The following is a 25,794-nucleotide window of genomic DNA, read 5'->3' on the forward strand; positions in this document are numbered from 1 at the left end:
GCATATTACAACGAGAACACGCCTATCACGGCACGATGGGTCGCGGCCAATATACGGCGGTCCACGAAATGATTCGAAAGGACACGCGCCTACCGTTTGAGCGCGCAGATCTCACGGTGAGTAGCCAGGTATGACTCCCGGTGGAGTCCCCGCTGCCTCATGCCTACGCAAATCTGCTCATACAAGTCCAAACATTAACTGCCATCCGACCAAATAATTAATATGCAACGGCTCCGTAGCCGCCGCTGTTCGGAGCACTTCAGCAACGATGTCAGCAGCGAGGCGTACAGAGTGAACTAGAGACTGCCTTGTGGCAGGAGTGTGGGAACCCTCGGTGCCGGGTCTGTCCAGAGGCTGGGAGCGACGACGCGCGCGAGCGTCGCCGGCCGTGTCTTTCTTTCACGACGCAACCTCATCCCCGACAACTCTAACGTTACACCCTCTGTTCAAACTCCAAAGATGGCGATGAGTTACATTGGGTACGTCGATTGCGTGCTCGCATCTCCATGTCTGACGTTCATGCCTCAGCAAAGCTATTTCCCTCATCTCTCATTCCGATGTTCGTTACCGCGGCATCCTGGCCGGGATTGACCCTGCAAACTCGACGATACAGTTGTCGAATGGTGCGTGTCCTGCACCGGTGCATCTTCTATTTCGGCTTACCTGTCCACCAGTGTACTCCATGGGGACTGAGTCACGACGGTGAGTTGCCGTTACGTGTCGGCATGCCCTTCTTATGATGAAGCATTTACGGATGTAAATGAGCTGCGGCTCGCCAGTCCGAGAGCGCAAAACCCCATGTGGATTCCTCCGTTGCCTTCCTTCTGACCCTATAGTCCACCCTACCTCTGGCGTTCTGCGAGGATGACGCTGACGCGTCGCATTGTCCAGGCCACCCGCAGAGTTCATCCCGCCCAACACCGAACCTTATCAATACATCATCTTTCGCGCGTCCGAAGTGAAGGATCTTGCTGTTGATGATCCAGTACCGGCTCGGAACGTTAATTCTGACCCGGCTGTGCTCGGTGTAAGTCACTCTTCCATCTTCGCCACTGTTTCCTACTTGATGAATCCAACACGGATGTACAATTTTTGAGTCCGAGAGCGCTTAACTCGTGTGGATATTTCCGTTGCCTTCCTTCTGATCTCTGCCCGTTCCATGATGCATTTCCTTGATCACCGCTCACAATCACGCACAGGCAGCTCCGATGCCTCCAAGTGGTTACGGTTTCGGGCAGCAGCCTGTGGGTCTTGCGCCACAACCACCTATCAATGGTGGATATGGCCAACAAATCCCCAACGGACCCTCTCCCGGATTCGACCCTTCACAACAACAAGCACGGAGCCAAGCACCTCAACAGACCCCCGTCCCTACCCGATCACGGAGCGGTAACAGCGTCTCTACCGCGACCGCGTCGCTTCAGACGGTCGAGCGCGCCATTGGGGATCTACGAGGTGGCGAGCGGGAAGGGAACAACAACCGTCGTGGTGGTGGTCGAGGAGGGCGTGAAATCAAGGCGGGCGACCTGCGCGTGCCGGTGACGGACTTTGACTTTGAGAGTTCGAACAAGCGATTCGACAAGAACGCGATCAAGAGTCCGGGCACGGACCACCCCGCTTCGCCGGGTTTGGGAGCGGACGGCGAGGCGCCTGGCGAGGAGGAGCACGCGGAAGAGCCGGCGTATAACCCGAAGAAGTCGTTCTTTGACTCGTTGAGCGCGTCGACCGGCGGGGGCTCTGCACCGCACGAGCGTGGCAGGGGTCGGGGACGGGGCGGCCGGACGCGCAGGGAAGAGGAGAGGGAACGGAACGTGGCGACGTTCGGAGAGCCCGGCGGTGTTGGTCTTATGGGCCCTGGCGCTTACGTTGGTGGATGGGGAGGGTATGGACGGCGAGGTGGCGGCCGCGGCGGTGCTGGCGGGCCTAGGGATGGTGGAAGGAGGGACGGCGGTCGCGGGAGGGCCGCAGCCGGTCCACGAGCTTGATCATCGTGCTGTTTGACATCGGACGTGGTGGATGGTATGTCATATGTTATCAGGAGCACCAATGCATGAAGTGGATTTCCGTCATGGAATGCTGAACTGTGCGCGTGAATCGTTCGTTCGTATTAGTCGGAGAAGTGTATCATAATTTATGATAGCGAGCTTAGAGGAATATTGACGATGGTGCCGTCATCGGTAATAACGCGGAAGCGTACTGTGTGCCGGTTAGGACGGGCGATACCTTCCTGTGCGCAGAGCAGATACTCACATACGGTGAAGGGTTCTCCCTTGGCCTTTCGTATGCTCGTAAAGTAGAGCGTACCGGCACCTGCATGTACTAATGAGGGGTTATGTTTCCTTCACTGGCGCCTGGAGCTGACCTTTGTGCCCTTTTACTCGGAAGCTGACGTCGGCGTGTCCCTGCATGTTGCTTACCTGCAGTTAACGTAAACAGCATCTGAGCGTCGACCTATCATGACCAAAACGAAACGACTCACCGATCCAGCTATCCAGGGATGTCCGTTAAGGTACCATGCAGGTTCCGGACGTATGGCATCGCCCAACACCTCTTTCAGCTCGGGACTGTCGCGTATGTTGTCAAGGATTTGGCGAACGACGGAACTGGACAGCTTCTCCTGGTTCGCGGCAAATATGTAGAAGACGATCCAGCCGGTCACTCCGGCCACCCCCAACGCGAGCACCGTCGGCCATTTGCGCTACAAGCACGCGGGGGTAAGCCGAGCTTGCGACAGACGGTCCTGAGACCGCAGTGGTTAGACGCGCACCTCAAATGGCGGCAAGTCGCGTTTGAGCGCGGGACGGTCGTAGTATGCTCTTGGTTTCGAGGGCTGCGAGAATGTTTGTGCGGGAGGCAGGTCCGAGGGCGGTGGTCGGGGCAGCTCAGTCGCGTACGTCCTCGATGGCGGAGTGCTTCGCGCCCAAGTCCGCTTGGGCAGTATCCGGGAGATCTTGGTTGCTGCGTTCATATCGTGGGCGTCTGCGGGACGATGCGTTCTAATGGATTGTAGATCCCAAGACTCAGTACTCAGTGTAGCCCAGTGTAAAAGTACGCGAATGCCAATGAGGACGTTGCACGGGACCTGTAACCCCTATCCTGGACGAGCCCACGAGTCGCGAAGGTCTTCCTCGGACTCAGCTTCTGTACCTTTGCACAAAGTGGATGGATCCCGAACGCCTCAGAATATCTCCAGACAGTCCCAATATCTGCTGCCGTGGTCGTTGGCTGTCGTCTGCATCGTCTCCCGGAAGCCTCTTGACGTCGTGGACCGGCGCCACAATATCTTTCTCGTTCACGGGCAAGAGGTTGGATCTCATACCTGGGCCGCTCACGCAAAGGAGAGACAGATGGAATGGAGAGATACCAGCCATCACATGGTCAATCGACGGATCTGACATCCGATCGGCGGATGTGACGGCGGGACAGGCCTTGGTGTTATATGATGTCGAGGATCCACGGGTTTGTGAAAAGAGTACAAAGGCTGATCCTGAGAGCATCAAAGATGCTTGGATTATGCTGTCAGACTGGGCCACCGAGCTCGAGATAGAAGGCTTTCTGCTCGACTCTGTACGTTTAATCCTTTGCGCTGATATGCCGTTCCTTGACTCTCATTTATGCTTATATGAAGGATGCTCAAGTTCTCTCGGTAACCACGACCGGAGAGCACTACAATGTACTTTTCGTTGGAGATAGTATCACGTCGGGATTCGCATGGCGCGCGGCGGATGATCTTCCGCACGGTACCTACGACGCGTATCCTCATTGCTTTGCACGACAGATGTCTCATACTTTGTTGAATAAACTCGAGGTTGATATCGTTGCTTTCCCTGGGATCACTCTTACGAACGGTCAAGATTCTGTTGGAGGGATGGAAGACCGGTATTGGCGCGTCAGTGCCTCAAGCCCTATGATATCCAAATTTGATGGGTTGCTGAAAGTTTTGAGAAACAGGCCTCGCCTTGGAGAGACAGTGCGTCTTGGTTATTCGAGCCCCGAAATGCTGGACTGTCGACCATCTTTGTGGCCCTAGGTACGAACTGTCATGTGTTATCGCGGTGACTTGACTTCATCGGCCTGCCAGGGGTCAACGACGACGCTCTGTACGTCTCGACCGCTGAATTCATCGCGTCGATGACGCGTTTCGTTCGGCAATTGACCGAGCAACACGTGAACAGCCTTCGCGATTTGGTCATCCTGGTGCGGACGATGAGCTGTGGACAGAGAAAAGGGACTGATACGCGATTCAAGTCACCCATAGTATCATTCGATCAATCGGACCATACCGAGGCGCCATACGGCCGTGAACTCGGCGAGCTGGCGCAGTCGCTCTCCGCGTTAGCGTCTCCAACAGTGAGGTATCACTACGTCGATACCTTCGGCTGGCTGTCGTCCGCTTCCACATTTGATGGGACGCATCCGACCGGGTCAGGGCACCTCGAGCTAGGGAATCGACTAGCCGCATGGGCTAGGGCATGTGGCCTCTTTCCCTCAAGCTAGCCTTTACGTTTTGGTGGGTCGATCCGACGGATATCGATGTCCTTCCCCGCATCTCTCTGATATAATCCTTTGGGGGCTCTTCTCGACGACGCTTCGCGCCCGTGGAGCCAAATAAACCCGATCGCTTTGTTCATAAGTACGCTGTTGACTATGACACTACGGCCAGAACACGAGCTGTCAGAACACGAGCTCCGATATATATCGTTGCATAGACGCCCGTCGGTCAGACTACAGCTTTCTCTGACTTGGCGCTCGGATCAGTCTCTCCAGGATTTGATAGGTGAGATCAGAAAGCGCGCAGTAGTTTATGTTGGTGCGAGCATCACATGCCCACCTCGATTTTCGGCCGACTTGTCGTTTCTGGTGTTGGACGTCGAGGATGGCGCGCTGATCGACCGAATCGGGAGCGAAGATCGCGAAGGCATGGACGGCTCCGATCGGCCGGTCACCCGCTCTCGCTCTTCGGTCGCCATCGGCTGCCGCATATGGCGTCGCATTCGCGGGCCTGCGCCGTTATGCGCAACGGCCACCGTCCGCGACGATCTGGTGAAGCCCGATCCGGCTGCCTTTCTCGCGCGCGTGGGACGGCGACCGAGGATGGCCAGCCATGTGCAGTCGAGAAGGGAGAGCAACGTATGTCGCCCTTCTCGCCGTCCTCACGTCGTCTCCATGTTGCCTTCAACCCCCGGGCCCGCCGAGTTGCAAGATCTGTGAGCCTTTCCCTTTGAAAGCCGGGAGAGCGGTGTGTATTGATCCCGTACGTCGGTGAACAAGACGGACGTTCGACTGCTACAAGCTCGCGGCGATCAGTAGGTCGTTGTGGCTTCATTCCCAGTGTACCTACTTCTCATGATGGCCTGGCCAGCATTCCTTTACTACGACTATTTCATCACCTTTGACGACGAGGTCGAATACTTCTGGAAGAGGAAGATGTCGTACATATCCGCGCTTTTCTTTGCGAATCGATATTTCGCACTGGGAGCGTACGCCGCCGTGCTGTATTCCATGTTCCACAACCTGTCCGACGATGCGAGTGTTTTGCTCCCTGTCCGACGTCGGCGTGCCCCCTTCTAACTTTCAGCGTCAGGTCTGCACCGACTTCGTCACCTTCTTCCGCGTGCTCACCATATTCACGCAATTTCCCATCGGCTGTAAGTGAAAACACCCCGTGTTCGTCGCCATACTCAATGCTTCCCACTGCCAGTGATCGCTATACTTCGCATATCCGCTCTGTACGGCCGCAGTCGGATCGTCACGACACTGTCTTGGCTTATCGGTCTGGCGGCAGCCGGACTCGCAGCGGTACGGCTATACCAGCTGAACCTACTGCCGTCACTGATGAGGCAATGCATCTGTCCAGTTCGCGAACGTACACGTGAAGAATGGGAACCAACTCTCCACCTCGGGCTGCTTCATTGTCAGGACCCGAGAACAAAACAAGTACGCCTTTGGTTCTGCCTTCAACCACGCAGCGCGATTGACCGAAGGCTCGTTCAGCGCATCCCGATTAGCGCTTGCCTGGGGTGGTCTCGTCATCTTCGACAGCTACATATTCTTGATGACCTTGTTGAAGACGATCAGCGTACTGCGAGGCGGCCTTCGAGGTCCGAACAACACACATTTCCTGAGTCTCATCCTGCGGGATGGTACGTCGGCCGACTTCGCCTCCACGACAGCTAGCTGATAAACCGCGTTGTAGGCGCGATGTTCTACTCGTGGGTGAAACGCTCGCGTTCTGGCACGTCGATATTCAATCACCCTCTCCTAGTGTCCTACTCGCGAATAACGTCGGGAACGTGGTCTTATCCCTAGTGAGTCGGAAGGGCGCTCTCACGTACGATTTACGCTAACTGTTGCCGCAGTATGGCCGGGTAACGCGCTCAGTATGAATCAGCAAAGCCTATACTCATCCATTCCCTAGTCGATATTCCAGTCCGTGAACGCCACAACATCGCAAATGTCAGTGGTCTATCACAATAGCCGCTCACACCGATTCATCTGTAGTTCTGCGACGTAGATTTGCCGTGATATTAACATCACGATTGATGTTCAACCTGCGAAAACCTTCGCAACAATCGTATACAGACGCAATCAGTCTCCCTACCGCCGTCTTGACTCGTGAGCATCTTCATCCTTGTTCGTTAGCCGACGACATGCGAATGTCTGACGCTGCATCATCGTCCTGCAGCACAATTCCACAGTGTGACCACGACGGGTCCATTTGGAGCGGATACTCGAGACGAGTTTGGCCTTCCTCTCAGCATCATCTAATCCACAAAATCAGCGAAGAGCCTGTTCCGTATGACGTTCATGGAGCTCTGGCTGACAACTCCGAGATTGACGTGAGGAGTCCGGACCCCTTCTTGTCATAGGCGGATTGTACGTGTATCGTTATGTATCAGTATTGTAGAGCGTCATCCGAACGGGGCTCTACGTCGCTTTGTCACACCTTATCAAACAGATCGAGACATCACTACGGCTCCGTTCGCTCGAGATTCTGGGGAATTCATTTCATTGGAGGCGACCCATGACGTGGTTGCAACTTGCAGATGTAACCCGCTCAAGTAGGGTTGACATAACTCCACCGTGGGTCGAGGAAGACACGTTGTCCAATCCATATTGTCACCCATTCATGCATCGTCGACGACCCCTTCCAGGCCGAATATCTGCCACAGCAAATGTAGTTGCCCGAAAGGTCGCTCGCCGCCCAGTAAGGTGGCAGCGGCTTCATACTTGTTTTCGGGCCGTTTGACTTCGTCGCATATCCGCTTGTACGTCTTGGCGAGTCGCTGGAGGGCTGCTTGGTGTATGCGGGTATGCAGTTTCTGGAGGTTAAGATGCAAGAGGCGGGGAGACTGGACCACCTCCAACCCGCTAAGCCATATTGAGAAGCGATGAAGGTATTTCTGGAGCTGTTGCGGCTGAGCAGCCGGAATACGTGATAGTGGTTCCTGATGACGAGGGGCGATGAGAATCAAGGGATTTGAGAGGCGGAAGAGTACCGTCCAACCTTGTCTTTCCTCCTATCGAGGGTTTCGACGAGCGTGTCTAAGCCTGCATCACGAAGGATATTCTGATACTATGCCGAAGACAAGTCAGCGATCCATGTAATGACGGACAGGACTACACCTACATGTTCTTCAGTTAGCTCATGTACACGTTGCTGGACTAGCCCCTCGATCATCTGCTGCTTCTCGGATGTGAAGGAATATGGCTCAAGGACATTCTGCAAAAGAGTATCGTTAAGCGATTGCATCAAACACCGGGGAGCATACCAACCTGAAGGTATGTGAGGCAATTCAGGACAAAGATAGGCTTGTCCCAGCGAGCGACCTGTTTGTCCTTCCTATCCGCAGCGCTGACGCACATCTCGACGGCTGGATCGATCATGATGTCTAAGACGCGGCGGAATCCTTCATTTTGATCTTCCTCACTGTCCTCGCCGGCCAGAGAGGATTGATAGACAGACATGATCTCCTTCAACACCTGGCAATGATCCAGCACCGCCAGCGGAGGCGTTAATTCGCCATTTTGTATGTCCTGTCTCCAACCCGTCAGCCCTTATGATAGAGCACAAGCAGGCCGGATGGGATATGCGTACGAGAGCCACACGTAGCAGCGCACGTCCCTGTGCCTCGATGGCATCGAAGAACACCTTGTAAGAGACATCTGTCAATCTGCTCGCGCATTAGTTTCTTGAATCTCGGCGTATGTGTTGGCGTACTCTTGCAAGGTCTTGCACAGAGAGGACTCCTCGCCCAGCGTCCGTTTCATGGTGAGAAGGTAGAACTGCAGGAGATTTGCCACCTTGTACGCCACAATTGCACTTTCCTGTGAGCGAACGGTCTGCTGCACCCGAGCCTTCAACGGTCCGCATAGCTTGCCAACTGCTCCATCCATCAATGCTCTGATGTACTCCTCTTCCTCCGTGGCTCGGAACGTGCGGACACTGCCGACCATCCGCGCATCTTTGATACCGAAGAGAGCATCGAGGAATTCACGTTCGGCGGCCACTGCTTGGTGGATCCAGGCAAGCATGTCACCGATGTAACGCATCGGGTCATGCGCATGCAGTTCTATCGGCCGAGGCGTCCCCCGAGTGAGTGCGTCAAGGAAAGCGCCAGACAGGGCTGACTGGCGGGTCTGCACGAGAATTTGAAGTGACTCTCTATCCAAAGCATAAGTGCGACACACGGACGATAGCACATGCGACTTACATTAGGAGCTCAGGACGAGCATTGAGCCGTCGCACAGCTTCCGCCAGGGTTGGTCCTACTTCCAAGAGCGCGTCACGCCCCATTTGCCTGAACTCGGAAGCGAGGTAGCGAGCGATCTTGTCGTATGCCTGCTCAAGATAAGAAGAAGTCGCCGACATGATATCCAGGCTAAAGATTGCTCAGCCGAAGAGCTACTGGCATTAACGGGATCGTACCCAGCTTTACTTGGGCCATCCTCCCCAGCCATCAGAACTCGACAATCCTCGCGAATGCGCTGGGTCTTGTCCATGACTTGAAAGAATCGTTTGCCCATGGGAACGGTTCGGGAAGTCATCGTATCGACTTCATCTTCGCTCAGAGTAAACCGGGACAGGAACATGTTGATGATAGATTGCTTGGACGCTATTGCCTGCCTTCATGTGGTTGAGACATGCACAGCTATATCACGCAAATATGCGCACCTTTGTTCACGAAGACTGCCTGCCCGTTCCAGTAGAGACTTGCACGCGTCGTTGGCACCTTCTAGTTGCTGCTCTGCCCCGTCGCATTGGGCTCGCATAGCCCTGATGTGTTCCTGCAGAACATCTAGTTGCTACTCACGTCAGGAGGGCGAGAGACGTCAAATGAAGATAACACACACTTGATTAACAGTCCCAAACGCCTCTAAGAAATGCTTGCTGCTCTCGGCCAGCTTTTGCTCCACGTCGCGGCGCATGTACTTCCGGGCATTGGACGCTACTCCTCCAGTCGGTCGTTCCGCTGCTGACGCAGTATTCGTATGCCCCACGGCATCGTCAAGGAATTCATCATCATCCCAGTCATCGTCATCCTCCTCACTGTTCTTGCTGCCACTGCCTGAAGAGTTGGTTGGGGTATAGAAGTCCGAGAGGGTTACGAGAGCTTCTCTGGAAGCTGGATCATCGAAGCTCGACCCAAGAATGCGGTATAACCGTTGGGATACAGGGTTGCGTGCAGGCGTTTCAATGCTCCGGTTGGTTGTGGGCGATAGGACTGGTGTTCGAACTGCAGGAGACGTTGCGCTCAAGGACATAGTTTATTGCGCTGGGCATATGATTATGGATGGCGACGCAAAGCAGACAGTAGGATACGTTATATAAAACACGAATAAGCATGTGCGCTTGATCGGCGCTCAAATACTTCGAGCGCTTCGCAGAGCACAGCCTTCCGCGAGTTGGGAGTGACGCTTGCGAATTCCAGATAGATACTACTTATACATGTTGGTTCCGAGGCTCGTAGTCATAGAAAGTGCATAGAGAGCGGCTTGCGAGATGCAGCCATTGTATGTCGTATGCGTGATAGGCTAACTCATAGTTTAGCCCCATTCTTCGCAGTATCTCTCTGGCCTCCGCTGCCGGTGACTCGAAGGTCTATAACGATCTTACCGAATTGTTCTCCGCGTTTCAGGAGTTCAAAGCCTTGCTCAGCTTCTTGCAGCCCATTCAGTGTGTGAGAGACCACCGGAGTAATCCTCTTCTCGGCAACAAATTGGATGCAGTCAAGGAGATCAGCCTTTGATCCCATGGTCGACCCTGGTATTGATAGGCAGCATTAGCAGACTCGACTACAAGTAGGGCAAAGTGACAAATACAAACCTATGAGCTGTTGATTACTCATGACTTCACGCATCGTCAGGGTGATCTGCGGGATTGCCGTCCTGCGTAGTGAATTGTCAATGGGAAAGGTTGGATACGAAGCTGGATCTGCCGACATTCCGTAACAGACTACCCTTCCACCCTGCTTGAGCCGACGGCCGATCTTCTGCATTATTGGTCCTCCTGCGGAATCAATGACGGCATCCAGAAGAGGTTTGCCGCCGTCGGACTTGGCCGAGCTTTGCAACAATTCACCGAGCACGTCTGGCCAGCTATCTGCGGTGCCAGTCGGCCGGGATTAGCACGGATAGGTTTCAATTCAGAAACCGACTGCACCATGCTTATAGTTCACTCCTCCTACGGCACCGAGTGCGATGGCCTTCTGGATCTTCTGCTCGTTACCACTAGTTACGAAAACCCGGGCACCTCTGGCGATGCATAGCTGCAGCGCGACAAGTGCCACGCCCCCGCCAATGCCTGTGATCAAGACGTTATCTCCCTTCTTCACCCGGGCATTCACGACGACCGCTCTATACCAGAATAAGTGTGAACTCTAGCATCCTTCTTAAATAGAAATGACCTCACCGCCATGCCGTAACACCGCCGATCCCCCATGTAGATGCCTGTACGTCGTCCAAGTGTTCGGGAGTCGGAATCACCTGGTCACTCTCGACGACAACGCATTCGCTGAACGTTCCCGACGGTGCGGTGGCGCCTCCTCCGAGGATTTTCATGTCTCCCCTATGTACATAGCGTCAAATTGCTGGACATGATGCACGATATCTCTCATGTCAGTGCTATGAACTGACTCTGGTGCATCCGGATGCGATTCCCATCCGCGCATCGGCACGAGCATGACACGCTGGTGCAAGAGTGGGAGACGACCATCTTCTCCCGGCCCAACAGCAATGACTGTGCCTATAACCGTCGAGAATCTCAGTTTGTGATGGCCGGCGGCAAATCCAGAGATCTCTGCACTAACCGGCACCGTCTCCCCCCAGTACAGCACCAAACTTGATCCCGGGGTACATGCCTTTGCGGATCCACAGCTAAACTGAGCGTGAGTGCTAGCTACGACTGAGACATCACCAAGGCGCATGTCGAAATCCCCAAGTATCAAACGAACTACATCTCCGGCGTACATAGTCGAGGAGATGTGGTAGTTTCTTTATTAAAGACTTACATCGCGGTGGTTGAACGCGACGGCGCCAAGTTTGACTAGGATCTGACCCTGTCGCAGAGGTCCGATAGGCACATCTTCTATCACCGCATCGTGATAGAGGGGTTTCGCGTCGGTAGGAGCACGACGTAGAACAAGGGCTTTCGTAGTCTTCGGCACGGCCATGTCTTGTGTAGTGCAGATGGGCAGTCGCCTGCGGCAGGTACTTGGCCGTCACAGCTGCCTGTATCTATTCTGGGACTGATGCTTGTGAATACCTCTTCACAGTTGCCGGCATCAGCGCTGGCCGAGACCGAGATGAAGCATGATGCAGACCTGACTATCTGATATCGTGTGTAAAATCGAGCGGAAAACCGGGGTTTTCCTGGCGGCACGGTGTGAGATACGTACGAGAAGTTTCATTATGACAGTGATTCCAGTCTGCTGACGTCGCAGCGGCCGTTTCTAGCGAGCTGCGAGCTTACCTCCTACTATCACCGTCAGGCAATTCGAGACAGGAATGACCTCAGAGGTCACGCCAAAGTACGGTCAAATGCGCTCGTGTGCAATCAGCGAGGACTGCCGAGACAAGGCCAGAGGTGTCGTGCTCGTTGCAAGGTGCGGGGATGAGTCGGGGAAGGACGAATGGGCCTTCGGCAGGCGCCGTTCGCACGGTTCTGACTGGCCCGGGCAGGGCTGCCGGCGGCACGCCCGCCCCATAGATGGCAAAAGCTTGGTGGGGACGACGCGACGAAGGCCAACACCGGCGGCAATCCTCGCCATCTCAGGCATCTCCCCTCCGACTTTTCTCACTCCGAACCGCAAGCCCTGCCGCGAGGGGAAAGCGAACCCGGCCTGGAGGCCAAGCCTTAAAGCGACGGCTTGCGCCCGACTTCGCACCCGCCTCCTCACGACCCTCACCGACGACACTCACCATGCCGGGAAACAGTTCCGACTCGTTGACGGCAAGAGTCAGCGACGCGGGTGCGTTGGATGAAAAGTCTAGGGTCCACGATCCGGAGGCGTACTTGCGCAAGGAGCAAGAGTCGGACGGTGCACCGGTCACGATACCAGAGGAGGACCGGCCGGGCTTGGACGACTTCCCAGATGGCGGATTGAGGGCATGGCTGGTCCTCTTTGGAGTGAGTGCCGCTATGAACAGGGAGTATCGTTCATCCTAACGAGATGGGTCGAACAGGCGGTTTGTAACACGGCTGCTACGTGAGCACCCGTACGATGTTCTCCTCGTACATACCCGCCAAACTGACTTCCCTTGTTCAGGTTCGGCTTCGTGAACAGCTGGGGGGTAAGCCATTACGGGTTTTTGGTTCGCACGGTATTCACAACCTTATATAGGTGTTTCAATCATACTACGAATCAAATACGCTCCAGAACACCAGTCCGTCGACAATGTAACGTGCATTCGCTCTCGAATCCCTGGAAAGCGCTCAAAACTCTACCGTTACAGAGCATGGATAGGATCTATACAATACTCTCTCACCTTTTTACCCGGTCTCGTAACCGGTCGACTCTTCGACATCGGTTATTTCAGAGTGCCTCTGGCTGTTGCGAGCGCCTTGCTTGTCATGGCTACATTCCTCATTGCTGAGTGCACCGAATACTGGCAATTCCTCCTTTGTCAGGGTCTCGCCGTCGGTCTCGCATGTGGCACCATCTTCGGCCCGACGATGGGTGTCATCAGTCACTGGTTCAAAAGGCGGCGCTCAACGGCCCTGGGTATTGTTGCTATCGGATCTTCGACTGGCGGCACGGTGCTTCCAATCATTTTCAGAAACCTGGTGGGCCCCATCGGGTTAGTCTCCTATCCACATCCAAGGCCATAAGAAGCGATCCACTGACTTGAGTTGGCATTTGCAGATTCAAATGGACTATGCGAGTGATTGGATTTATCCTCTTGGTCACTGTAGGGATCAGCAACGCCGTAAGTAGCGCGCCAGCTTCTTTCCTTCTGCAGCCTTCTGATTGACCCTTCGTCAGACCCTCAAACGCCGCTTGCCACCGGTCCGTCTCGCCGGCGGCTTTGTTAATCTCGGCGCTTTACGAAACCCCGCTTTCGCCGTATACTGCCTTGCAGGCTTCATGTGCTTCCTTGGTCTCTACACCGTCCTCACGTACATTGAAGTTTCGGCAACGGCAGCACATGTGCCACCGGATTTTGCCTTTTATCTGATATCCATCGCAAATGCCGCGAGTGCGTTCGGGCGTATAGGAAGCGGCTATATGGCCGACAAAATAGGTGAGATCCTGTTGCTACCCTTATGTCTATGCAAGTGCTGACTGTAGGCGTAGGAGCCTTGAATATCATGATACCTTTTACGCTACTTGCAGGCGTTCTCACCTACATCTGGCCATTTCTCCACAGCAAATCAGCTTACATTGCACTCGCGATATTCTACGGGTAAGCAAAAGCCATCTTTGAATGCATTGACGGCGCAAGGCCCACTCATATATGTACGCTAGGATTGGCTCGGGTGCCTTCGTGTCGCTGATCGTGTCTCCGGTGATGCTCATGGGCGAAATCGGTGATGTGGGACGTCGCGTCGGGCTGTTCTTTACCATCGCGGCCATTGGCGCGCTATCTGGCCCGCCCATATCGGGCGCGATCAATAATGCGACTGGGAATTTCAAGCCTGTCGGGGTGTATGCCGGTGAGCAGATATTCGTTAGCGGCATCTGCTTCGTGTGCTAACGTCGTTTTTGCAGGCTCTGCTGTGATGGTGGCGGTCGGGCTCATGATTCTCACGAGGCATATACTCCTGCAAGGAGATGTTTGGGGCAAGTGTTGATATTTGCCGACGCTTTTCATGATCGACACAGACTCGTTACGCGGACTTGCTCGCATCTTACACTCTATAGATAATGAACCGATGTACGATCAGCTCTCGCCATGCATGTAGATTGGGCTCGGAAATCCGATAATTGCTGGCCTCAGTCGCTCCGATTGAAGCGCTCGCGCTTCACATGTCTATCCAAAGCAACCGGTGCTGCAAGCCTGCAAGCCGCGTATGTCACTCCGCAGCTACGGAGCTTCACACGCGTGGCGCATTCGCGTGTTCTCGCGCGCAACGCTGTCCTCAATTGGCCTCATATCAATGTCTCTCAAGTGGCCGTTACTGCCTGCTCCTGTCGGTGCCGATCGGCTCCATATCGCATTCTTCGGAGTTGTACCGCCTTCTTGATCTGTTGCAGACCGTGAAGTAGCCCAGACTCCCTATGGCAATACAACGCCTCTTGCTCTTTTGAAAACCGAAGAGAACTTTGCAGCGCCTGTCTGCGATGCAAGGAATCGTGTAGGCTTTCGCTCTTTTTGCGGATGAGCGTCAGGCTTCGAGATTGATGAGGACAAAGCAGGATCGCATGTCACTGCTGTCCGCCTCCTACATCATTTAGTGTCCAATCAAAGGACCCGAGAAGCATGCGAGCGGACACACCAGTAACAGCATCGGGTCGCCACCACCATCTGTCTCATGGCACATACTGGCGCACGCCTCCATATTTACATCTCTCACCGGGGCCGGGCAACCGGCGTCAGAAAATTACCGTACCGTCCCTGTGGCAGTCTTCAAAAGACCGGCGTCCAGCTGCGTACACCAAGTGCTGGGCCCCCCTTCCACTGGCTTGGCCTATAATCTACGCCCTCTTGTTTAATTAGTTCGAGCTTCGGATTCTATGTCCGACCGTTCACTCACGATTGCAACTTCGCGCGACATCGAGGCTTCTCCAAGTCCTTCACGTCCGGATTCTTGTCGAGCATTACACCCAGTGCTCAGCCATGACAGCCTGGGCACGCTGCAGATGCATGCAATCCCGCAGCTCTCTCTTCCAGCAATATTAGCGGGAAAAACTGAATCCCCCGTCGCATTGGAGGACTTACGGGAGTTTCTCTTGAAGGAGGATCAGGGTGCGGAGGTGCGCAGCGATTGACTTGTTTCGATCCTGATCCTGATCAATTCACGAACCAGGCACTCGATTATTATCTGGCGGTGGAGCACTACAGGCTTGTTCTGGAGACAGAATCCGAGGATGATAAAAGGTCTTCCTCGTTAACCTCCTCTATGTCACACCTTCTCGACCGTGACGGAGCAAGCATCCTCGACTTCATCATATATCAATTCATCAAGGCCGGTTCTGCGGAGGAGATCTCCATGAGCACTGACGATAGGCAAGCGGTAAGCGGAACCCATTGTATATGCATCCTCGTATATACTGATACTGCTGTCGGATATATTCAGATTATTACTGCGCACAAAAATGGCCAATGTACCCTTGATCTGCTGCTTCCATCCCAACGACAATGTTACGAGTTTCTCCTCAAGACTTCCTATCCCCGGTTTCAGCTTAAAGCCACGCGTAATATTGGGCCTCGCGAGTCGTCGGCACGGATGAGCTTGGCTATCTTCGGCGGCACCATGATCATTGCGCTCATCCTCCTTTCGCTGCTGCTACCAGCATACCCACGCGGTCTGCGATGGCTCATCATCATCCCCGCCAACGCTGCGTTCATCGGCCTATTTCAATGGCGCGCCCGGTTTTGCGTGATATACGGCATGCGCGGTCTGGCGCGATGGAAGGGATTCGGGCTATTCGGGTTTGTGCGTAGAGACGACAACGTCGCTGTGCGGGAGCCATGCGTACGGACTGCACACAGGCACCGTGCATTGATGCTCATGGGTATTTCTCTGCTCCTGGCTATCTTGGTTGCTGGAGTCGTATACGCTGTCCCTGTCAATACATAGATATGTTCTGTACAGATTGCACAGACGAAGAACCGGCAACAAATATGCTCAAACGATCCACTGGATCTATACTTACTTTTAATCTATGCGATCCTTGCACCGAGCACTGTATGTAGTATTTGGGTGTCCCAGATGCATCAGTGCAACCTAGAAATAAGTAGTAGGGCATCTCGCTTGACAATGCTGGTCTTACCCGGACCGGAGACACTGAAAGGTATTGAATACAGAGTCATTGTAATTACGCGTTTATTATCAGATACCCTAAGTTAAATTGTTTTCAGGCAAAATTCGGAGTAATGAAACAATAATTGACTTAGGCAGCACCGCCTTCACTGCGTCGACGTATCGCTATCCTTGTCGCTGCCATCTCAGACATAAAACAACGGTCCTTTGCGACGGGAGAACGTTGCTTGCGTGCTCTCAATCGCGATTTCGTTCGCTTTCACACTCGAGCAAGTGATTGCGTCGAACTTTGAAATATGCTAGGTGCATCCCTTTATGCTCTGAAGCTTCTCGGAGAATAACCAAACATTAGTCGTTGGCTTGACTGGCGGGATCGCAACCGGAAAGTCGACCGTATCCGCGTTATTCAAATCTCACAGCGTCCCCGTCGTCGACGCGGATGTTATCGCGCGCGAAGTCGTGCAACCAGGCACTCCAGCTCTCCGACAGATCGTCCAGGCCTTCGGACAAGATGTGCTACTCCCGGATGGAACCCTGGATCGCCCAAAGCTAGGATCAATAGTGTTTAGCGACGAGAAGCAGCGAAAGCGGTTGAACGCCATCGTGCATCCGGCCGTGAGAAAGGCCATGGCCAGGCAGGTGCTCGGACACTGGTGGAGAGGCGAGAAGCTCTGCATTCTTGATGTCCCGTTACTGATAGAAGGAGGATTGCATAAACTCGTGGCAAAGGTTGTTGTGGTATATTGGTGAGTATGGTATGCAGAAATAACCTTGGGCAATCCAGTTCACTGAACATTCCTCAGTTCTGCAGAGATTCAGCTCCAGCGACTCATGAAAAGGGACGGTTCCACGCATGAAGCAGCATCAGCTCGTCTGAATGCCCAACTGCCGATATCGCAGAAAGTGGAATACGCCGATTACGTGCTCGACAACTCTGGTTCTATCCAGGATCTCAAGGACCAGTTTGAGACTCTCCTTGCGAAGTTAGACAGAGAAGCTGGGTGGTCATGGCGCCTCAGTTGGTTCGTGCCGCCCGTAGCGCTCTTATCTGCCATCAGCATCCTAGCATGGAGAACCATCAAGCGTAAGAAGCGGGCGAAGGGGAGGAAAAGGCAGTGATCCTTGTCACAGCAAATATACCTGATACACGACGAACCCACTAGATACCCATGTTGTACATTTCAAGTATTTGATCACTCCTCCATGGCGTCATCTACGACATCTGCAGATTCCGGTTGAGTCTGACTATCCATGCGCTTCTCCCTCCATAACTGGCTCCATCTGGGATATACTCGCTTGTATAGGCTCATACACACGGTATCCATCTGGTTGATTGGGCCGTCGAAGTATGCCTTGAAGTACCCATGCGTGCCCAGTGACTCGCGAATGTGGCCTGTCCGACCGTACTTCGTATGCAACTGCACTGGCGCGAAGTAGTTGACATCGTCTAGACAGACTATTAATTATCGGCAGAAGACGCATAGAAACGATACATACCCGCGTTGAAGAACATGTATCTCACTGTCGCCGTTTTTTTGTGCACCTTGAACGGATGCCCAGTCAAGATGATCCTCTTAGCAATGATGCGCGTTGGGTCTGGGTTCACGAACGCGCCCGATGCGACCAATTCCGGAGCTGAATGATCATCGTACGTTAGGTCTGGAAGTAGCATGATCGAATACCGTGACTCGCCTTGAGGATCTGCAGTCTCCCGTAGGAGCATACACGGTTGCTTGCCAAATACAGCGGGTCCGTACACGGTCGCAATGCTGGTGACGCCGTGTCTGAGATAACGCTCAAACTTGTGCACATTATTGGACCCTTTAGCGCCTCCGCGGGTATGTTGACTGTATACCGGATTGACTATCAACCGTCGAGGACCAACGCAGAGAATGAGTTGATCCTGGCAACCGTACATTAGGGAGGACCATCATGCGTATCAACAGGTTCGCGTACTTTCGAGCGGACGGAACCGTCGTATTCGGTATTTCGTTGAACCGTGAAGTTGAGCACCGTTTTTTTGTGTTCGTGCTGGAGCAGCCCAAACACAACGAACGGTGATGATGACGAAGGCGTAGCCGCCTCCTTCGGAACATCTTTGAGATACACCGTAACGCGCGTGCCGGGTTCAACTGCGCCATCGTCTTCTCTCGCCCTTCGCAGCACGTTTCGCTCTGTGCGCTTGAAGTCCTCAAATTGGAATATCCTTGCGTAGTCTCTCGGGAGATTCTCGTAAGGGTCCCAAGGACTTGTGCGGAAGGAACGCAAGCCGCGATACCGTTGAAAGCGGGTACGCGCCGGGACCTCCATAGGAGTGTCAATCTCATCCGGAAATTGTAGGTCATCGGCTTCTTCGCGTTGGCGCTTGCGCCAAGTGTCTAACCTGAGAAAGTAGCCAGAAGGCGTGAGTATGGTAAGGCATTGAATTCCAAGAATAAGCTTACTGTTCTTTTTCCTCGTCCATGTCAAGATCCTGGAATTGTACGCTCTTGCGACTCTCCAGATCCATCTCTTGTTCGTGAGCGGCGGTGTCGTCATCCCGTAGCTCAACCATCTCCTCATCCTCCATTTGCATGTCGCCGGCGTTCTCGCCTTCCTCCTCTTCGCCTTCTTCGACTCCTTCATCATCATCATCGTCGTCCACAATCCAAGCGGCTTGATAGGAGCTCCATCCCTTCGGAACCTTCTTGACCCGCTTCGGAGTCGTACCCCCTAGCGCATCGGGAACGCATTCGTCGCCGAAAGTCAATCCGTTACCGACTACATTGCCTTGCATTTCCTCCTCTGTGGGCCAAGTCTGTTCGTTTGCCATATCATCTGGGTCGTTCTCCGATATGAGTGAGTCGGCGGACGAAACATCTGGTTCTGCGAGTAAAGTTGGTTCAACCTCCATCCCTTGGGCACCAATCTTTGATGCCTTCGGCGCAGGAGACGACAGGATCTGCGACGGAGTGAGGGGCTTGGACAACGGCTTTTATAGCGAAGGGATGCGTACCTTTTGTATCTGGAAATCACCGTAGTTGGGTATATGCACCAGACGGTTTGCACTCAACGGTCCTCCCCTTAGCACGCCCGTAACGCTGAGAACACCGGATTCGGCTTCGTTTGGCACCCAATTCACCTGCTCACCCATGAGATAGCATCGGCCGTCTCGCCACCTCGCTTCACCAGGCTTGCCCTCGCACACCGCCCTCACGGCATTCAAGACGTCTCGATTCTGGCTGAGATCGAATACCCGGTTTTGACTAGGAACGAAATATTGCATGAAGCTCAGAAGAGACTTCAGTATGCCAGGACGTGCTTTAGAGTCGACGTCGAAGTTTCCTGAGTTCGAGGAGGAAGGATGTGGTGCGACGACTGAGACGACTTCAGGCATGCCCTGGGATTGAAGAGTGCGGAGCAGGGTATCTCCCCAAGCGTCTACCTCCGTGACCGGCGAGAGCACAAAGACTACATAGTCGGCAACCTTGGCCGCATCGAGGGCAGCGTAGAGGGAACGGTATGGAAGGTTGATAAATTGGAGAGATGTTTTGAACCTTTCAGCTCTAGCCCGTGGCTATTAGCTAGCGTAGTCAACGAAGGGCGGCAGGCGCTTACCTGATTTTCCATAACCCGGTCTCGGGGCAGCCGTCCGTTTCGGATTCAAGCCCGGTGGCTAGAGCGCTCGATACATGACGCGCGCTTACGTCTTCAGCGAGGGGAATCACTGCGATGATCCTGGGCACACCGTCCGGCCCACTGAACAATCGTGTGGCAGAGACAATGGCCTGGCGCTTCTTCACCTGGATTTGCTTTGCGTTGTTGCGACGGTTGAGTCGCGTTTGGGACGCCGTGTTCTGTCCATTGGATGCCTTTGGTGATTGGCGGGAGATACGGCCTGGATTGATCATAGGTCAAACCTTGGCAAGAGTGCTTGGGCTGCATACCTTTGGATGCTTCCTTCAGCGCAGACTTCGTTGCATGCTTGGACTTGTAGGGTTTATTTTGCTACGACGACCCTCGTATAAGAGCCATGGTATGATAAGAGGGCGAGCATATACATGCCTGTTTGAGAGTCGGCCTGTGATGGTGCGCTTCAACCATCCTGCTGGTAGTGCTCAGAGATCTCGTTCCTGGTCGATCTAGTATGCTTGCGATCTCCTTTCAAAGTTGCCCAGACCACAGTATCCTGTTTATTGAACCAACTGTGATCCCCTGCAGTATGCTCAACCAGGAGAGAGGGGACCGAAGGAAATTTGTGCGACTCCTCGAGGCAAATTGTGGCTGGAGGAAAGTAGAGATCGCAAAAGTCCGCAAAAGGAAACCATTGCTATTGCCCTCTCGCCATAAAGCACCCGGAGACGCACTGGGACCAGAACGTGCAGCTCGTCCATGTAGAGGCAACATGCCGACGTTTCAATCTAACCCAGTCAAACCGTCTCGTACGAGCACGCTGCTACGCAAACACCCATCCTTGTTTGGTGTACCGTTCATCGTCATGATGGTCGCTGCGTCCTTCGGCCTGGCACAGTTCACGCAGACGCGGTATGACTTGCAGGATCAGAAGGTGACCCAGGCAAGCTATTTGCTGCTTGCTCACCGCTCTTCCTCATTCACGCACATCTCACAGGTTACGAAAGAGCAGGCACTGGGCCTCAAGGCTAACCGCAAGAAGTTCGACATCCGGGAGGAATACTTTGTGCGTTTCTACCGGGTCGTATGGTCTCCATCGAACTTACCATATGCAGAAACTCTCTTCGTCTGGCGACGAGGATTGGGAACCGAAGAGAATACAGCGCCCGAAGGGTCTACCAGAATGGGGTGTACCTCCATCCGAACCGCCTCAGAGGAAGGATACATGACTACCGCGAAGTGCTCCGCCGCTGGCTGTTGGACGTCTCACAAACACCAATGCACATTCAGCAGTGCATGGTCTGACGACTGGTTGCGACTCCTACGGATCAAGAGCTCAAGACTGGTATATCCATGTATCATAGCGATCCTCACAGTAACTACCGTAAGCAATAGCCATGGGCCATCGTCCTAGACTTTTCCATCCTCCGTGAACCGAGGCATGTTCAATACGCCCCTTCCGAAGCCCGCCGCAACGGCGCCAAACCCATGTTCCTGGACGTCGGCTACAAACAAGTCGTGCCGATCAGCCAGCCGCTCGTTGTTCCGTCGTATTTCACGAATGGTACCATGCGCACGAGCGCATTGCGGACATTCGGTTTCGTGGTCTTGCAAACACCTACATTAGTTGGGATCAGTTGCGATCTTAAACACAAACACGATATGAAGACTTGCCTCTGGTGATAAGAGTGATTGCACATGAAATGCACGGCGGGCAGATCCAGCGGCGCATTGCATGTTGAGCATCGCGTAACGTGGAAGACACGCGGGTGATCCGGATCCACGAGCTCTTCGACTTGCTTGAGCTTGCTGGCGGTTTCAAGCCGGTACGAGTTCGTGAGCTGCTTATCCTGGACACCCCGTCAATGCCCGTGTCAAGGGTGCACTCACCAGCACTCACCGTCTCGATCTCTTCCCTCGCCTCCCCAATTCTCTTCATCAACCACTCCTTCACAAGACCCACGCTTGCGACCCCATTCCTACTCAATACCTGTACGACCCCCACAGGGCTCAGCACTCCTTCCCTCTCGACCTCCTCGAGCACCCTCCGAACATCACCCTCGTGCTTTTGTAACAGCTCCGATGTACTCGTCAAAAACCTCAGGACGAGCACGTACAAGGACTTTTTGCTCGGTCCATACTTGTTCAGTGTTGCGACGACTTGATGCGAGGCGGACGCGTCGCCGGCCCCGTGCTTGTCTATCCAGAATCGGAGCACATCCTCATGCATTCCGAGTCTTTCCCACAGGAGAACGAGCCCGGGGGTATAGGCACGGCTAGAGCACAGGATCAGCGCATGTGTGGGATCGTATGGCAGGTCGGCGCGCTCGAGCAAGCGCAAGGCTTTGTCTCGCATAGGCTTCTCCGCGTCGGAAGTGGAGCCTTCAACAGGAAGAGTGAGGTATAGCTCCAGGAGCGTGTTCCACACCGCGACCTGATCTTGTTTGCCGTTCCCTTCGTCCTCGCCCTTGTCGGGACTCACGCCGCTCACACCGCCGTCGACGCTCTGACCCCATCGCTTAAGCGCCACTGTCTCGAGGAACACCACGAAACGGTTCAGATGATCCACGAAGTGCGCAAAGTAAACCCGCGGAGAAGGACGCTTTCGCAGCGGCACATCGACCGTGACCATCCTTGCATGCGCGGATCCAGTTGCAATTGTCGGCGTCGCGGTCCCAGGCGTGCTGACACCCACGTCCGTGGCCGCGACAGCGGTCCCAGATTCCGCTCTGCGCGGAGTGAGATCGCCCGCCCCGGGGCGGATGGTGGCTACACCGCTGGCGACCGAAGCCGTGGAATGCGTGGAGGTGGGAGTGGGCAACTCCGACGATATCAAGTTGCCCATGTTGCCCATAGGCAGCGCCATGAACGACAGGTACGATGCCGCAGAGTTTTGTTTTCCCGGAGACACGACCTGGTCCTGCTCATCAGACTCAGACGGTAGAAGCCCTGAGGTCGTGCATATGTCAATGAGGAGTTGGGTGGTTTCGTCAGGTAGGTTATCCAGCAATGCTCTGCCGTATCTCGCAAGGTTGTGTTCTGCCTGGTGCAACATTCTGTGTCAATTCGCGAAATGATCCACACTTCACGCACGTACCGCCTCAGTTCCCAGTTTACGCAGATACGCCAGTGCATCTTTGTAGTTGCCAGCGTCTTCAATCTGAATCCGAAGATAATCTTCGTGACGGTCGTACTTCTTCGCGAGGTAACTCGCGTGCTCGAAGTATCCCGCTTGGCGACAAACGCGAATTGCCGTCTCCAGGTCGAACGGTAGCTCATCCTTATCACCTTTGCCGTCTGCGCGTCTGGACTCCGTCTTGATAAAGTTGTCTAGCCGCAAGACATCCTTGAGCTTGGTGTATGTGTTCAGGAGTAGAGTGGTATGGTCGGCGTTGGCAAGACCGAGGCTATGGAGCTCTTGTAGATAAGTGACAAGATTATGTATCCGTTGAGCATCGAGGAACTTTTTCCAACGTTTTAGTTCGATGACTTCATGCCGTGTCAGAAGATCACACACCTTGCGGATGACATAGCTCGGTTGTAAATATCCCAGAGTATGAATGTACTGTTGCATCGCGCTGTCGTATTCTCCTCTTGCGTATAACGAATCCCCGTACCGCCGGTGAATATCCGCTACGCCCGTGTCGTCCAGTTTCTGAGTCTTGGCCAGCTGGAGCGCGAGCGTATACTGTCCTTTGCGGTACAGCATATCCAGCTTCTCCGACATGGGCTTCTCTTCGAGACACAGCAACTGAATGGCCGCCAGTTAGCTCCTTTACGGACACATGCCCAGCCTCGGTCACTCACCTTTCCGTCGTTGGGAAGGATGTAGATTTCGTCCCAGGCGGAAAAGATCTCTCGCACGCCACCGGGGAATGTACCTGAATAGCCGATGATACCGTTCTCGAGTTCAAAGACCGTCACCTTTGTGACATCCGCGTTCGCGCCTGATGTGACCCCGCTTCTGGCGACGAAGTTCCGTACGGTCGCAGAGGCAGATGATGCTGAAGGTGCGAAGGGTGGTGATACGATGACCAGATAGTTCAAGTGGGTGTGTATGGACATTTTTTGGCCTAAAGAGAGTGAGCAAATACAGAGTGACGGTGTATCGGATTTCCTACCTTCGTAAGCATAACATTGGCCTCGGCCTTCTGTTCCAAAAAGATAGATCGCCTCGTCCCGCGCCACCACCATATCCTTAGCGTGCCAGTCCATGGTCGAGCATCCTAGACCGGCGCCTATCTCGTCCACAACCGCAGCCGCGCCGCCGCTCCCCCGCCCGCTCGCTTGATAGCTCAAGACCCTATTCGTCGTTACGATCAAGAGATGCACATTCAGATTGTCCTCCGTGGGCTCTCGGAAGCCAAGTCCGGTGATGGGCTCCGTCGGAGATTCGTGAATAACGCGGGGTTTAGGTAGAGATGTAAGTGACGACGAGCCAGAGAAGAGCGACTGATCAAGGTGTCGATACACGATGACAGTGCCGTCACCCATCCCGATGGCGAGGTAGGACAAGGTGGCCGAGAGTGCAACTGTAGTCACCTTATAGCGTGCGGTCAGGCATATATCTGACGAGGGGGATGAGACGCACTGGATGTGGCCGCTTTGTACTTGGTTGTACATTGACGGATCGCAGCAGAGTGGGCGGGGACGTGGAGCCAGATTTCTTGTCGAAACTGGTGAGGTCCCAAATCTTCAATATGGGATACTTCACCCCAGTCTCCTCCTGTATTGTATCTATTTTGAGTTGAGGCATAGAATCAGAGCATGCGCCAATGCACTGACTCCGAGAGTGACAAGAATCTGTCTCCGTCCAACCATGTGCGTTATTCGTCCACCAATATGGGCTACCCAACTTTGGGTGGACTCGAAGTCGTCATTGAGGATATGTACGCTCCCGTGAATATCCGCGAGAAGAAGATATGAATTCCAATATGTTATCGAGGAGATCTCGTGTGCAGCCTGTGGCTAGATTTAGACGATGCATACATGCACCGAGGAATAGAGATACCTTGAAAAGCTCCGGGGCGTTGGCGAGGTCATGCACGTCCTTGACCGGAGCGACGTCGAAGAAAGAGAATTGGCGCCACTGTAGAGGGCATTCAGTATGTCGTTCCGTGGTTAATTGGTAGATGTACCGCTGCGGGAGCTGTCGCAGAGTTTGCTGCCATCAGTGGTCACGGATGAATGTCAGTCTGGTAGCTTTCAGACAGTGCCCGTGGTATGGCACAAGTTGTTGGAGCCAGCCGGCACGCACACACGAGGCCGAGCAAATAAAAGCAGCAACGGGGATGAGTGCAAAGTCCAGGAAGGCCGGGTCTAAGTGATCCTGCGCCGCTACGCGCGAGAGCGAGGAAGTGGGAGCGGTGATCGCGCCTTTGTCTTTCCGAGCCTACCACCGGTCGTCTCAACCCGAAAACTGAGACGAACCTAGATCGAACACTCGCTTGCCCGCATCTACTACGTTCCAATTCGCCTTGATCTCCAGCCCGGCCCACCACTCATCCAAATCCTATATCCTGCTGAACGTTTACACCTCGTCGACGCTCGTGCCTATCCAACGCCAGCCATCGCCGCACACTCAAATCCCTCTATTCCTGCGCCGTGTTCCAAACACCTTAGGTTCGTGCTCTTGATCGGACTCGGGTGTCACCAGTCGCGTTAATTTTGCGCGGCTGCGAATAGCGCTGTCCGTATCGTAGGTTCGGGGCCCAATCCCTACGAGCTACCACCTTAATCCTATTTTCTTCCTAGAA

The 25,794-nt window shown here is 54.1% G+C and overlaps 9 protein-coding genes across 9 annotated transcripts; 4 read left to right on the top strand and 5 right to left on the bottom strand.

The window, feature by feature from the left end:
* Window positions 1–459: 459 nt before the first annotated feature.
* On the top strand, window positions 460–1,985 carry PUNSTDRAFT_114533 (uncharacterized protein; the record flags this gene model as incomplete). Its single annotated transcript, XM_007385257.1, has 5 exons — window positions 460–479; window positions 529–623; window positions 675–702; window positions 892–1,027; window positions 1,200–1,985. The coding sequence occupies 5 exons, from the start codon at window positions 460–462 to the stop codon at window positions 1,983–1,985; spliced, it is 1,065 nt and encodes a 354-aa protein (XP_007385319.1).
* A 146-nt stretch (window positions 1,986–2,131) lies between these two features.
* Window positions 2,132–2,968, bottom strand: PUNSTDRAFT_71388 (DUF1783-domain-containing protein; the record flags this gene model as incomplete). The annotated part of the gene is made up of 5 exons (XM_007385258.1): window positions 2,132–2,196; window positions 2,251–2,310; window positions 2,363–2,417; window positions 2,480–2,698; window positions 2,768–2,968. The coding sequence occupies 5 exons, from the start codon at window positions 2,966–2,968 to the stop codon at window positions 2,132–2,134; spliced, it is 600 nt and encodes a 199-aa protein (XP_007385320.1).
* Window positions 2,969–3,778: 810 nt separating this feature from the next.
* Window positions 3,779–6,938, top strand: PUNSTDRAFT_144600 (uncharacterized protein; the record flags this gene model as incomplete). Its single annotated transcript, XM_007385259.1, has 16 exons — window positions 3,779–3,889; window positions 3,952–4,030; window positions 4,082–4,197; window positions 4,249–4,424; window positions 4,788–5,207; window positions 5,272–5,306; window positions 5,363–5,532; window positions 5,585–5,648; window positions 5,702–5,799; window positions 5,858–6,143; window positions 6,197–6,212; window positions 6,266–6,308; window positions 6,360–6,368; window positions 6,419–6,456; window positions 6,515–6,615; window positions 6,686–6,938. The coding sequence occupies 16 exons, from the start codon at window positions 3,779–3,781 to the stop codon at window positions 6,766–6,768; spliced, it is 1,845 nt and encodes a 614-aa protein (XP_007385321.1). The 3' UTR covers window positions 6,769–6,938.
* A 63-nt stretch (window positions 6,939–7,001) lies between these two features.
* Window positions 7,002–9,765, bottom strand: PUNSTDRAFT_144601 (oligomeric complex COG6; the record flags this gene model as incomplete). Its single annotated transcript, XM_007385260.1, has 10 exons — window positions 7,002–7,448; window positions 7,508–7,576; window positions 7,631–7,723; window positions 7,777–8,037; window positions 8,099–8,174; window positions 8,222–8,665; window positions 8,715–8,882; window positions 8,930–9,127; window positions 9,176–9,306; window positions 9,355–9,765. The coding sequence occupies 10 exons, from the start codon at window positions 9,763–9,765 to the stop codon at window positions 7,128–7,130; spliced, it is 2,172 nt and encodes a 723-aa protein (XP_007385322.1). The 3' UTR covers window positions 7,002–7,127.
* Window positions 9,766–10,040: 275 nt separating this feature from the next.
* On the bottom strand, window positions 10,041–11,672 carry PUNSTDRAFT_71411 (NAD(P)-binding protein; the record flags this gene model as incomplete). Its single annotated transcript, XM_007385261.1, has 8 exons — window positions 10,041–10,264; window positions 10,328–10,389; window positions 10,444–10,603; window positions 10,664–10,857; window positions 10,913–11,068; window positions 11,137–11,239; window positions 11,310–11,376; window positions 11,511–11,672. The coding sequence occupies 8 exons, from the start codon at window positions 11,670–11,672 to the stop codon at window positions 10,041–10,043; spliced, it is 1,128 nt and encodes a 375-aa protein (XP_007385323.1).
* Window positions 11,673–12,261: 589 nt separating this feature from the next.
* On the top strand, window positions 12,262–14,443 carry PUNSTDRAFT_104474 (MFS general substrate transporter). The gene is made up of 10 exons (XM_007385262.1): window positions 12,262–12,628; window positions 12,685–12,707; window positions 12,768–12,792; window positions 12,843–12,898; window positions 12,955–13,299; window positions 13,365–13,428; window positions 13,485–13,743; window positions 13,797–13,905; window positions 13,968–14,155; window positions 14,211–14,443. The coding sequence occupies exons 1-10, from the start codon at window positions 12,422–12,424 to the stop codon at window positions 14,291–14,293; spliced, it is 1,359 nt and encodes a 452-aa protein (XP_007385324.1). The 5' UTR covers window positions 12,262–12,421; the 3' UTR covers window positions 14,294–14,443.
* A 2,176-nt stretch (window positions 14,444–16,619) lies between these two features.
* Window positions 16,620–20,616, bottom strand: PUNSTDRAFT_121264 (ribosome biogenesis protein tsr1). Its single transcript, XM_007385263.1, has 11 exons — window positions 20,471–20,616; window positions 20,353–20,413; window positions 20,024–20,303; window positions 19,422–19,971; window positions 18,871–19,367; window positions 18,383–18,809; window positions 18,119–18,329; window positions 17,924–18,061; window positions 17,230–17,873; window positions 16,779–17,172; window positions 16,620–16,729 (listed from the first exon to the last, which is right to left on the bottom strand). Exons 1-9 carry the CDS (start codon window positions 20,507–20,509, stop codon window positions 17,620–17,622), a joined length of 2,457 nt encoding a protein of 818 aa, XP_007385325.1. The 5' UTR covers window positions 20,510–20,616; the 3' UTR covers window positions 16,620–16,729; window positions 16,779–17,172; window positions 17,230–17,619.
* Window positions 20,617–20,810: 194 nt separating this feature from the next.
* PUNSTDRAFT_71377 (uncharacterized protein) lies at window positions 20,811–21,267 on the top strand (the record flags this gene model as incomplete). Its single annotated transcript, XM_007385264.1, has 2 exons — window positions 20,811–21,104; window positions 21,154–21,267. The coding sequence occupies 2 exons, from the start codon at window positions 20,811–20,813 to the stop codon at window positions 21,265–21,267; spliced, it is 408 nt and encodes a 135-aa protein (XP_007385326.1).
* Window positions 21,268–21,448: 181 nt separating this feature from the next.
* PUNSTDRAFT_114539 (uncharacterized protein) lies at window positions 21,449–25,209 on the bottom strand (the record flags this gene model as incomplete). Its single annotated transcript, XM_007385265.1, has 11 exons — window positions 21,449–21,656; window positions 21,713–21,888; window positions 21,939–23,081; window positions 23,136–23,501; window positions 23,556–23,789; window positions 23,846–24,111; window positions 24,160–24,580; window positions 24,630–24,764; window positions 24,824–25,000; window positions 25,050–25,127; window positions 25,177–25,209. 11 exons carry the CDS (start codon window positions 25,207–25,209, stop codon window positions 21,449–21,451), a joined length of 3,237 nt encoding a protein of 1,078 aa, XP_007385327.1.
* Between the last annotated feature and the right edge of the window lie 585 nt (window positions 25,210–25,794).

This window comes from Punctularia strigosozonata (genome assembly GCF_000264995.1).
Source record: "Punctularia strigosozonata HHB-11173 SS5 unplaced genomic scaffold PUNSTscaffold_9, whole genome shotgun sequence".
In the NCBI taxonomy this organism is placed as follows: domain Eukaryota; kingdom Fungi; phylum Basidiomycota; class Agaricomycetes; order Corticiales; family Punctulariaceae; genus Punctularia; species Punctularia strigosozonata.

Coding starts and splice junctions, on each gene's coding strand:
- PUNSTDRAFT_104474 (XM_007385262.1), top strand. CDS start 12,422: ATGCCGGGAAACAGTTCCGACTCGTTGACGGCAAGAGTCAGCGACGCG. Junction 12,793..12,842: donor GCTTCGTGAACAGCTGGGGG/GTAAGCCATTAC, acceptor AACCTTATATAG/GTGTTTCAATCATACTACGA. Junction 13,300..13,364: donor AACCTGGTGGGCCCCATCGG/GTTAGTCTCCTA, acceptor TGGCATTTGCAG/ATTCAAATGGACTATGCGAG.
- PUNSTDRAFT_121264 (XM_007385263.1), bottom strand. CDS start 20,509: ATGGTTGAAGCGCACCATCACAGGCCGACTCTCAAACAG. Junction 18,810..18,870: donor ATGGACGAGGAAAAAGAACA/GTAAGCTTATTC, acceptor CTACTTTCTCAG/GTTAGACACTTGGCGCAAGC. Junction 18,062..18,118: donor GGAGACTGCAGATCCTCAAG/GCGAGTCACGGT, acceptor ATGATCATTCAG/CTCCGGAATTGGTCGCATCG.